This window comes from Ammodytes marinus (assembly GCF_949987685.1).
Source record: "Ammodytes marinus genome assembly, chromosome: 11".
Lineage (NCBI taxonomy): Eukaryota > Metazoa > Chordata > Actinopteri > Uranoscopiformes > Ammodytidae > Ammodytes > Ammodytes marinus.
In genome coordinates, this window is record NC_137215.1 from 32,104,686 (window position 1) to 32,117,467 (window position 12,782).

Sequence of the window (12,782 nt, forward strand, 5' to 3'; positions counted from 1 at the left end):
GCGGGGCAGGGAACCCTATTGTTTTTGTAAGGATTTTTTTTATTATTATTATTTGTACCTCCCTAAAACTGCGTGCACAGCCCAAACCGTAAAGGGTGCAGACATGCCAATTGCATGACTAGATCCAGGTCCGTCCGGACTACGCATACAACAAAATTCAGACATGCCGGCCACTAGGTGGCGCTACAACGAAGGAAAACTTGTTTGGGGTCATAACTCCCAAACCAAACGTCCCACAGTCAAAAACTTCATATCCACATATTCACTGGAGTCAGTTGCATCATTTGGCATAGGCCACGCCCATTTGCGATATTATAGATTTTTCGCAAAATCGCGAAAACTGAAAAACATATTTTTCGCTACTCCTCCCACAATTTTTGGACAATTGACACCAGACTTTGCACAGAACATCTACCGACCCACACGGAAAGAAATTATCACACAGAATTTTGATCCGACCATCGATAACGAAACGGTAGCGCTTTGAATATTTGTTGATTAGCTACGTTTTACGAAAAAATTAATAAATCCAAAATCATAAGTCGGATCAAGTCCAAATTTTAAATATATGTTGGGGCTACCCTTCATTGCGTTCAATAAAAAATTTGGAGAATTTCGCCACAAGGGGGCGCCATAAATTAGGAAATTTTATATCTCCTAATTGGCCAGAGGAATTTTCTTAAAACTCACGGGAAACCATCAAGGGGCATACACGAGTCTATAGAAAAAATATGGCCAAGAAATATTAATGTTTAAGGGACTTTTTAATAAAATTAGATTTTTTTTTTTCCGTCAAAGAAAAAAGGCGGGAATGTTAGCATGTCCATTGACATTACATTGTGCAATTAGCTCCGGCGGCCATTTTGTCAAGGCTGACAATCTGCTTTTGCTCATAACTCGCCAACCACACATCGCACATTAAAAAACTTGACATCCACTTGTTCTGTGAATTGAGCTGCATCGTTCCACCGTGGCACTTTCGCGAAATTCATCCGTAAACAGCGATACCTATACAACTCCCGCACCGAACATCCCACGGTCAAAAACTTTACATCCGCAGATTCTGCGGAGTGAGCGGCCGGCGCGGCGGTTGACGACGAGTCGCGTCGGAGGCTTGGCCCCCGGTAAAAACTGCTTGCAGTTCTAGTTATTATTCTTATTTGTCGCCGCTAGAACTGCGTCCACAGCCCAAACCGTAAAGGGTGCAGACATGCCAATTGCATGACTAGATCCAGGTCCGTGAAATCTCAGCATACAACAAAATTCAGACATGCCGGCCACTAGGTGGCGCTACAACGAAAGAAAACGCGTTTGGGGTCATAACTCCCACACCGAACGTCCTACAGTCAAAAACTTTATATCCACAGATGCACTGGAGTCAGCTGCATCATTTGGCATAGGCCACGCCCATTTGCGATATTATAGATTTTTTGCAAAATCGCGAAAACTGCAAAACTGACTTTTCGCTACTCCTCCCACAATTTTTGGACAATCGACACCAAACTTTGCACAGAACATTTACCGACCCACCCGGAAATAAATCTTGCTAAAGCATTTTGATCCGACCATGGATAACGAAACGGTAGCGTTTTAAATATTTGTTGATTAGCTACGTTTTACGAAAAAATTCATAAATCCAAAATCATAAGTCGGATCAAGTCCAAATTTTAGACATATGTTGGGGCTACCCTTAATTGCGTTCAATAAAAAAATTGGAGAATTTCGCCATAAGGGGGCGCCATAAATTAGGAAATTTTATATCTCCTAATTGGCCAGAGGAATTTTCTTAAAACTCACGGGAAACCATCAAGGGGCATACCCGAGTCTATATGAAAAATATGGCCAAGAAATAGTAATGTTTAAGGGACTTTTTAATAAAATTAGATTTTTTTTTTTCCGTCAAAGAAAAAAGGCGGGAATGTTAGCATGTCCATTGACATTACATTGTGCAATTAGCTCCGGCGGCCATTTTGTCAAGGCTGACAATCTACTTTTGCTCATAACTCGCCAACCACACATCGCACATTAAAAAACTTGACATGCACTTGTTCTGTGAATTGAGCTGCATCGTTCCACCGTGGCAGTTTCGCAAAATTCATCCATAAACAGCGATACCTATACAACTCCCGCACCGAACATCCCACGGTCAAAAACTTTACATCCACAGGTTCTGTGGAGTGAGCGGCAGGCACGGCGCTTGACGACGAGTTGCGTCGGAGGCTTGGCCCCCGGTAAAAACTGCTTGCAGTTCTAGTTAGGGGGCCAAGCCCGAGCAGGAGCTGGGACCGCGTTTTGCACAGCAACGCGGTTCCCAAGCCCTGCGGGGCAGGGAACCCTATTGTTTTTGTAAGGATTATTATTAGGGGGCCAAGCCCGAGCAGGAGCTGGGACCGCGTTTTGCACAGCAACGCGGTTCCCAAGCCCTGCGGGGCAGGGAACCCTATTGTTTTTGTGGCGATTATTATTATTATTATTATTATTATTATTATTATTATTTGTACCTCCCTAAAACTGCGTGCACAGCCCAAACCGTAAAGGGTGCAGACATGCCAATTGCATGACTAGATCCAGGTCCGCCCGGACTACGCATACGACAAAAATTCAGACATGCCGGCCACTAGGTGGCGCTACAACGAAGGAAAACGCGTTTGGGGTCATAACTCCCACACCGAACGTCCCACAGTCAAAAACTTTATATCCACATATGCACTGGAGTCAGCTGCATCATTTGGCATAGGCCACGCCCATTTGCGATATTATAGATTTTTCGCAAAATCGCGAAAACTGCAAAACTGACTTTTCGCTACTCCTCCCACAATTTTTGGACAATTGACACCAACGTTTGCACAGAACATCTACCGACCCACACGGAAAAGATTTTTTCAAAAGCATTTTGATCCGACCATCGATAACGAAACGGTAGCGTTTTAAATATTTGTTGATTAGCTACGTTTTACGAAAAAATTCATAAATCCAAAATCATAAGTCGGATCAAGTCCAAATTTTAGACATATGTTGGGGCTACCCTTAATTGCGTTCAATAAAAAATCTGGAGAATTTTGCCATAAGGGGGCGCCATAAATTAGGAGATTTTATATCTCCTAATTGGCCAGAGGAATTTTCTTAAAACTCACGGGAAACCATCAAGGGGCATACCCAAGTCTATATGAAAAATGTGGCCAAGAAATAGTAATGTTTAAGGGACTTTTTAATAAAATTAGATTTTTTTTTTTCCGTCAAAGAAAAAAGGCGGGAATGTTAGCATGTCCATTGACATTACATTGTGCAATTAGCTCCGGCGGCCATTTTGTCAAGGCTGACAATCTGCTTTTGCTCATAACTCGCCAACCACACATCGCACATTAAAAAACTTGACATCCACTTGTTCTGTGAATTGAGCTGCATCGTTCCACCGTGGCACTTTCGCGAAATTCATCCGTAAACAGCGATACCTATACAACTCCCACACCGAACATCCCACGGTCAAAAACTTTACATCCGCAGATTCTGCGGAGTGAGCGGCCGGCGCGGCGGTTGACGACGAGTTGCGTCGGAGGCTTGGCCCCCGGTAAAAACTGCTTGCAGTTCTAGTTAGGGGGCCAAGCCCGAGCAGGCTGGGACCGCTGTATGCAAAGCAACGCGGTTCCCAAGCCCTGCGGGGCAGGGAACCCTATTGTTTTTGTAAGGATTATTATTATTATACTTCGCCGCATAAAACTGTGTCCACAGCCCAAACCGTAAAGGGTTGGGACATGCCACTTGCATGACTAGTTCAGACCCCCGGCCTCTCGGCCTACAAAAAAATTCAGACATGCCGGCCACTAGGTGGCGCTACACCAAAGAAAACGCGTTTGGGGCTATAACTCCCACACCGAACGTCCCACCGTCAAAAACTTTATATCCACATATGCACTGGAGTCATCTGCATCATTTGGCATAGGCCACGCCCATTTGCGATATTATAGATTTTTCGCAAAATCGCGAAAATTGCAAAACATATTTTTCGCTACTCCTCCCACAATTTTTGGACAATTGACACCAAACTTTGCACAGAACATCTACCGACCCACACGGAAAGAAATCATACGAAAGAATTTTGATCCGACCATCGATAACGAAACGGTAGCGTTTTAAATATTTGTTGATTAGCTAAGTTTTACGAAAAAATTCATAAATCCAAAATCATAAGTCGGATCAAGTCCAAATTTTAGACATATGTTGGGGCTACCCTTAATTGCGTTCAATAAAAAAATTGGACATTTTCGCCATAAGGGGGCGCCATAAATTAGGAAATTTTATATCTCCTAATTGGCCAGAGGAATTTTCTTAAAACTCACGGTAAAACATCAAGGGGCAAACACGAGTCTATAGAAAAAATATGGCCAAGAAATAGTAATGTTTAAGGGACTTTTTAATAAAATTAGATTTTTTTTTTCCGTCAAAGAAAAAAGGCGGGAATGTTAGCATGTCCATTGACATTACATTGTGCAATTAGCTCCGGCGGCCATTTTGTCAAGGCTGACAATCTACTTTTGCTCATAACTCGCCAACCACACATCGCACATTAAAAAACTTGACATGCACTTGTTCTGTGAATTGAGCTGCATCGTTCCACCGTGGCAGTTTCGCCAAATTCATCCGTAAACAGCGATACCTATACAACTCCCGCACCGAACATCCCACGGTCAAAAACTTTACATCCGCGGATTCCGCGAAGTGAGCGGCAGGCGCGGCGCTTGACGACGAGTTGCGTCGGAGGCTTGGCCCCCGGTAAAAACTGCTTGCAGTTCTAGTTATTATTATTATTATTATTATTATTATTTGTACCTCCCTAAAACTGCGTGCACAGCCCAAACCGTAAAGGGTGCAGACATGCCAATTGCATGACTAGATCCAGGTCCGCCCGGACTACGCATACGACAAAAATTCAGACATGCCGGCCACTAGGTGGCGCTACAACGAAGGAAAACGCGTTTGAGGTCATAACTCCCACACCGAACGTCCCACAGTCAAAAACTTTATATCCACATATGCACTGGAGTCAGCTGCATCATTTGGCATAGGCCACGCCCATTTGCGATATTATAGATTTTTCGCAAAATCGCGAAAACTGCAAAACTGACTTTTCGCTACTCCTCCCACAATTTTTGGACAATTGACACCAACGTTTGCACAGAACATCTACCGACCCACACGGAAAAGATTTTTTCAAAAGCATTTTGATCCGACCATCGATAACGAAACGGTAGCGTTTTAAATATTTGTTGATTAGCTACGTTTTACGAAAAAATTCATAAATCCAAAATCATAAGTCGGATCAAGTCCAAATTTTAGACATATGTAAGGACTACCCTTAATTGCGTTCAATAAAAAATTTGGAAATTTTCGCCATAAGGGGGCGCCATAAATTAGGAAATTTCATATCTCCTAATTGGCCAGAGGAAATTTCTTAAAACTCACGGGAAACCATCAAGGGGCATACACGAGTCTATATAAAAAATATGGCCAAGAAATATTAATGTGTAAGGGACTTTTTAATAAAATTAGATATTTTTTTTTTCCATCAAAGAAAAAAGGCGGGAATGTTAGCATGTCCATTGACATTACATTGTGCAATTAGCTCCGGCGGCCATTTTGTCAAGGCTGACAATCTACTTTTGCTCATAACTCGCCAACCACACATCGCACATTAAAAAACTTGACATGCACTTGTTCTGTGAATTGAGCTGCATCGTTCCACCGTGGCAGTTTCGCAAAATTCATCCATAAACAGCGATACCTATACAACTCCCGCACCGAACATCCCACGGTCAAAAACTTTACATCCACAGGTTCTGTGGAGTGAGCGGCAGGCACGGCGCTTGACGACGAGTTCCGTCGGAGGCTTGGCCCCCGGTAAAAACTGCTTGCAGTTCTAGTTATTATTAGGGGGCCAAGCCCGAGCAGGCTGGGACCGCTGTATGCAAAGCAACGCGGTTCCCAAGCCCTGCGGGGCAGGGAACCCTATTGTTTTTGTAAGGATTGTTATTATTATTATTTTAATTTTTCTCCGAGTAAAAGTGGTGCTGCAGCCCAAACCGTAAAGGTTTGGGACATGCCACTTGCATGACTAGTTCAGACCCCCGGCCTCCCGGCCTACAACAAAATTCAGACATGCCGGCCACTAGGTGGCGCTACAACGAAGGAAAACGCGTTTGGGGTCATAACTCCCACACCGAACGTCCCACAGTCAAAAACTTTATATCCACAGATGCACTGGAGTCAGCTGCATCATTTGGCATAGGCCACGCCCATTTGCGATATTATAGATTTTTCGCAAAATCGCAAAAAATTAAAAACATATTTTTCGCTACTCCTCCCATATTTTTTGGACAATTGACACCAAACTTTGCACAGAACATCTACCGACCCACACGGAAAGAAATCATACGAAAGAATTTTGATCAGAACATGGATAACGAAACGGTAGCGTTTTAAATATTTGTTGATTAGCTACGTTTTACGAAAAAATTCATAAATCCAAAATCATAAGTCGGATCAAGTCCAAATTTTAGACATATGTTGGGGCTACCCTTAATTGCGTTCAATAAAAAAATTGGACATTTTCGCCATAAGGGGGCGCCATAAATTAGGAAATTTTATATCTCCTAATTGGCCAGAGGAATTTTCTTAAAACTCACGGTAAAACATCAAGGGGCAAACACGAGTCTATAGAAAAAATATGGCCAAGAAATAGTAATGTTTAAGGGACTTTTTAATAAAATTAGATTTTTTTTTTTCCGTCAAAGAAAAAAGGCGGGAATGTTAGCATGTCCATTGACATTACATTGTGCAATTAGCTCCGGCGGCCATTTTGTCAAGGCTGACAATCTACTTTTGCTCATAACTCGCCAACCACACATCGCACATTAAAAAACTTGACATCCACTTGTTCTGTGAATTGAGCTGCATCGTTCCACCGTGGCACTTTTGCGAAATTCATCCGTAAACAGCGATACCTATACAACTCCCGCACCGAACATCCCACGGTCAAAAACTTTACATCCGCAGATTCTGCGGAGTGAGCGGCCGGCGCGGCGGTTGACGACGAGTTGCGTCGGAGGCTTGGCCCCCGGTAAAAACTGCTTGCAGTTCTAGTTAGGGGGCCAAGCCCGAGCAGGAGCTGGGACCGCGTTTTGCACAGCAACGCGGTTCCCAAGCCCTGCGGGGCAGGGAACCCTATTGTTTTAGTGGCGATTATTATTATTATTCTTATTTGTCGCCGCTAGAACTGTGTCCACACCCCAAACCGTAAAGGGTGCAGACATGCCAATAGCATGACTAGATCCAGGTCCGTGAAATCTCAGCATACAAAAAAATTCAGACATGCCGGCCACTAGGTGGCGCTACAACGAAGGAAAACGCGTTTGGGGTCATAACTCCCACACCGAACGTCCCACAGTCAAAAACTTTATATCCACAGATGCACTGGAGTCAGCTGCATCATTTGGCATAGGCCAAGCCCATTTGCGATATTATAGATTTTTCGCAAAATCGCGAAAACTGCAAAACATATTTTTCGCTACTCCTCCCACAATTTTTGGACAATTGACACCAAACTTTGCACAGAACATCTACCGACCCACACGGAAATAAACCTTGCTAAGCATTTTGATCCGACCATCGATAACGAAACGGTAGCGTTTTAAATATTTGTTGATTAGCTACGTTTTACGAAAAAATTCATAAATCCAAAATCATAAGTCGGATCAAGTCAAAATTTTAGACATATGTTGGGGCTACCCTTAATTGCATTCAATAAAAAAATTGGAAATTTTCGCCATAAGGGGGCGCCATAAATTATGAAATTTTATATCTCCTAATTGGCCAGAGGAAATTTCTTAAAACTCACGGGAAACCATCAAGGGGCATACCCAAGTCTATATGAAAAATATGGCCAAGAAATAGTAATGTTTAAGGGACTTTTTAATAAAATTAGATATTTTTTTTTTCCATCAAAGAAAAAAGGCGGGAATGTTAGCATGTCCATTGACATTACATTGTGCAATTAGCTCCGGCGGCCATTTTGTCAAGGCTGACAATCTGCTTTTGCTCATAACTCGCCAACCACACATCGCACATTAAAAAACTTGACATCCACTTGTTCTGTGAATTGAGCTGCATCGTTCCACCGTGGCAGTTTTGCCAAATTCATCCATAAACAGCGATACCTATACAACTCCCACACCGAACATCCCACGGTCAAAAACTTTACATCCACAGATTCTGCGAAGTGAGCGGCCGGCGCGGCGGTTGACGACGAGTCGCGTCGGAGGCTTGGCCCCCGGTAAAAACTGCTTGCAGTTCTAGTTATTATTATTATTTGTAGTCATCTAAAACTGCGTGCACAGCCCAAACCGTAAAGGGCGCAGACATGCCAATTGCATGACTAGATCCAGGTCCGGGCCGTGTACGCATACAAAAAAATTCAGACATGCCGGCCACTAGGTGGCGCTACAACGAAAGAAAACGCGTTTGGGGTCATAACTCCCACACCGAATGTCCCACAGTCAAAAACTTTATATCCACAGATGCACTGGAGTCAGCTGCATCATTTGGCATAGGCCACGCCCATTTGCGATATTATAGATTTTTCGCAAAATCGCGAAAACTGCAAAACATATTTTTCGCTACTCCTCCCATAATTTTTGGACAATTGACACCAAAGTTTGCACAGAACATCTACCGACCCACACGGGAAGAAATCATTTGAAAGAATTGTGATCCGATCATGGATAACGAAACGGTAGCGTTTTAAATATTTGTTGATTAGCTACGTTTTACGAAAAAATTCATAAATCCAAAATCATAAGTCGGATCAAGTCCAAATTTTAGACATATGTTGGGACTACCCTTAATTGCGTTCAATAAAAAATTTGGAAATTTTCGCCATAAGGGGGCGCCATAAATTAGGAAATTTCATATCTCCTAATTGGCCAGAGGAAATTTCTTAAAACTCACGGGAAACCATCAAGGGGCATACACGAGTCTATATAAAAAATATGGCCAAGAAATATTAATGTGTAAGGGACTTTTTAATAAAATTAGATATTTTTTTTTTCCATCAAAGAAAAAAGGCGGGAATGTTAGCATGTCCATTGACATTACATTGTGCAATTAGCTCCGGCGGCCATTTTGTCAAGGCTGACAATCTGCTTTTGCTCATAACTCGCCAACCACACATCGCACATTAAAAAACTTGACATCCACTTGTTCTGTGAATTGAGCTGCATCGTTCCACCGTGGCACTTTCGCGTAATTCATCCGTAAACAGCGATGCCTATACAACTCCCGCACCGAACATCGCACGGTCAAAAACTTTACATCCGCAGATTCCGCGGAGTGAGCGGCCGGCGCGGCGGTTGACGACGAGTTGCGTCGGAGGCTTGGCCCCCGGTAAAAACTGCTTGCAGTTCTAGTTATTATTTGTACCTCCCTAAAACTGCGTGCACAGCCCAAACCGTAAAGGGTGCAGACATGCCAATTGCATGACTAGATCCAGGTCCGTCCGGACTACGCATACGACAAAAATTCAGACATGCCGGCCACTAGGTGGCGCTACAACGAAGGAAAACGCGTTTGGGGTCATAACTCCCACACCGAACGTCCCACAGTCAAAAACTTTATATACACAGATGCACTGGAGTCAGATGCATCATTTGGCATAGGCCACGCCCATTTGCGATATTATAGATTTTTCGCAAAATCGCGAAAACTGAAAAACATATTTTTCGCTACTCCTCCCACAATTTTTGGACAATTGACACCAGACTTTGCACAGAACATCTACCGACCCACACGGAAAGAAATTATCACACAGAATTTTGATCCGACCATCGATAACGAAACGGTAGCGCTTTGAATATTTGTTGATTAGCTACGTTTTACTAAAAAATTAATAAATCCAAAATCATAAGTCGGATCAAGTCCAAATTTTAAATATATGTTGGGGCTACCCTTAATTGTGTTCAATAAAAAATTTGGAGAATTTCGCCACAAGGGGGCGCCATAAATTAGGACATTTTATATCTCCTAATTGGCAGGAGGAATTTTCTTAAAACTCACGGTAAACCATCAAGGGGCATACACGAGTCTATAGAAAAAATATGGCCAAGAAATATTAATGTTTAAGGGACTTTTTAATAAAATTAGATTTTTTTTTTTCCGTCAAAGAAAAAAGGCGGGAATGTTAGCATGTCCATTGACATTACATTGTGCAATTAGCTCCGGCGGCCATTTTGTCAAGGCTGACAATCTGCTTTTGCTCATAACTCTCCAACCAAACATCGCACATTAAAAAACTTGACATCCGCTTGTTCTGTGAATTGAGCTGCATCGTTCCACCGTGGCAGTTTCGCGAAATTCATCCATAAACAGCGATGCCTATACAACTCCCACACCGAACATCCCACGGTCAAAAACTTTACATCCACAGGTTCCGTGGAGTGAGCGGCCGGCGCAGTGGTTGACGACGAGTTGCGTCGGAGGCTTGGCCCCCGGTCAAAACTGCTTGCAGTTCTAGTTTTTTTTTGTATTTTCAATGCTACTTTATTTTTATGTTTTAAATTGAGAAAAAGGCTAGATGAAATATAATGGTCGGAATAGGGAATTTGCCTTATGTAGCACACATGTTGGTAGGCTAATCATGATGTGTAGCCTATGTGAATTAATTTAGTTTCAAGAAGGCTATTTGCCTAAAAAAAAAAAATATATATATATATATATATATATATATATATATATATATATATGTTTCAGTAGGCTAGCTTCAAGGTTAGGTGATTCAGATTATTCCAGAAATTAGTCCTAGACAGGACCTGTCTATATTAGATCTTAGTGTTTTTTATTGAAATCCATGTGTTTTTCTTCAACAGTTTACATGGCTTGTGTCATGTATGCCAAATTATTACAGGAAATGGTTATAGGCAGGACATATGACAGTTGTTTACAGAGCACAACATTAATCAGATTTCGCCTCTCAAAGTGCACCAGATTGATGCATTTAACTTTAAAAGGATAAAGTTTTCTTCTGCAGGGGCATGCCCCCAGACCCCCCTAGAAGGTCCATTCTCACCCAGCAGGATCTAAAAATCCTGTGGGAAACACCAAATGTACAAACGTACTGAATGTGAAAGCATAACCCTATGCCCTCATTCTTAACGGGCTGTCAAAAGAAGCTCATCCCAAATACAGTTAGTTTTGGTCAATTCCTTCTAGAAATCTGGTATGCACGCGCGCATACTCTTCATCAGCTCTTACCACCGGGCCTAAAAAAAATTCTAGGGGAAACACTGCTTTCTTGATGATGTCATATTACACACTGCACCTTTAAAGGGGCACTGTGTAATATGACATCATACTCGCCGTTACAATGACAGCCTACTTAATGTCATCCCCAAGCACAGAACGTACAGCAAGTCGGTAGTCGGCTCTGTGGGTTCTTTCCACTTTTTCAGAGGTTCATATATACAAACACAGATACCTTGACCAGCATCGGGTCCATGTATTGGCCAGAGGGAATGGAGTCCAGGTACTTCTTCAGGTCCATGGACAGGAACTCAAAGATAAGGTATAGACGAGACTCCTGCATCAGGACATCCAAGAGTCTAGCATACACACAAATATACATGTACTGGTTAAATTAAATTCAGGCTGGAGTAAAATGTATACATTTCCTCATAGACTGTGGTGCCACAGTTTCCATTTGCTCACAAAACTGTATGTGAAGAGTTTCAATGGATATTTAGGAAGTTGGCACAAATTAAAACTGAACAATCATTTAACCAGTCTGGCAACACAGTGCTTGTCAATCAAACTTGTGCAAGAGCAAAATCTTTTTGTCACATACATTGCATGATTCCATTGTTACGGAAATGTCCGTAACTCAAGACAGCACAAAATGATTGTCGCTGTGATAACTTTCCGGTTTTGTAATTTCATGTCTGATAAATTCAGAAACCACTGAGTGGTGTACACTCAAACTTGACTTTCTGGGTCCTATTTTATCCTCTTAGTGGTACCTCTAGCAACGAAGCAGTTTATTATTATATTTAGTAAAAACCTTGATTACACAGTATTTAAACATAAACTGTTAAGAATTGGATTCACATGCAATGCTGTTATTTTTAGGTCCATTTCATGGGGATGTAACGGCCTCTGCACACATCCTGCGTCTACCTCTGGAGCGCGTCGCCTTACCTTACTGCTGCGTCTCTCGGACTTTTCTCGGACACACATGGAACGTCTCAGCAGCTGCTGCTGCTGCTGCTGCAGCAGCGCTGCTTCTAAATGCCCTATCTTTCTACATAGAGTTTTCATAGATAATTCCCATTAAAAATGAAGTTCTTTCCTGTCATTTATGATGCATATGATTTATACTGAGTCTAATATTGAGTCTGGACAGTAATCCGTGCGCCCCATTTTATTTTGAAAGGGACACACCAGGAAATGGTTAAACTACAGCGAAAGCTGCCGGTATGAAGTCAATATGACTCTCAGCAGAGTATTTCTCTATCAGTTAAAGCAGAGAGACCCGAGAGACGCACGGCTCTCAGAAAAAAATAGGCGAGCCTCCAGAGGTAAAGGGGAGCGTCGCTGCAGACGTGCCTCCGACGCGCATCAGCAGTGCGTCTGAGGTTGGATGTGTGCCCGCTCTAGGTTGATTACACGGTCAGTGACAAAAAGTCAGCTGGACGCGAGGTAGACGCGCAGTAGAGGTAGGATGTGTGCAGAGGCCGTAATGC

At 42.6% G+C, this 12,782-nt stretch overlaps 1 protein-coding gene across 2 annotated transcripts in view; it reads right to left on the minus strand.

Moving 5' to 3' along the window:
* The window catches only part of cdk1 (cyclin dependent kinase 1), a 78,299-nt gene that overhangs the window by 64,234 nt on the left and 1,283 nt on the right, over positions 1–12,782 (minus strand). For both annotated transcript variants that reach the window (XM_080036230.1, XM_080036231.1), the window contains exon 4: positions 11,522–11,645. In XM_080036230.1, coding sequence (XP_079892356.1) covers positions 11,522–11,645 — 124 coding nt within the window. The remainder of the gene's footprint in view (positions 1–11,521; positions 11,646–12,782) is intronic.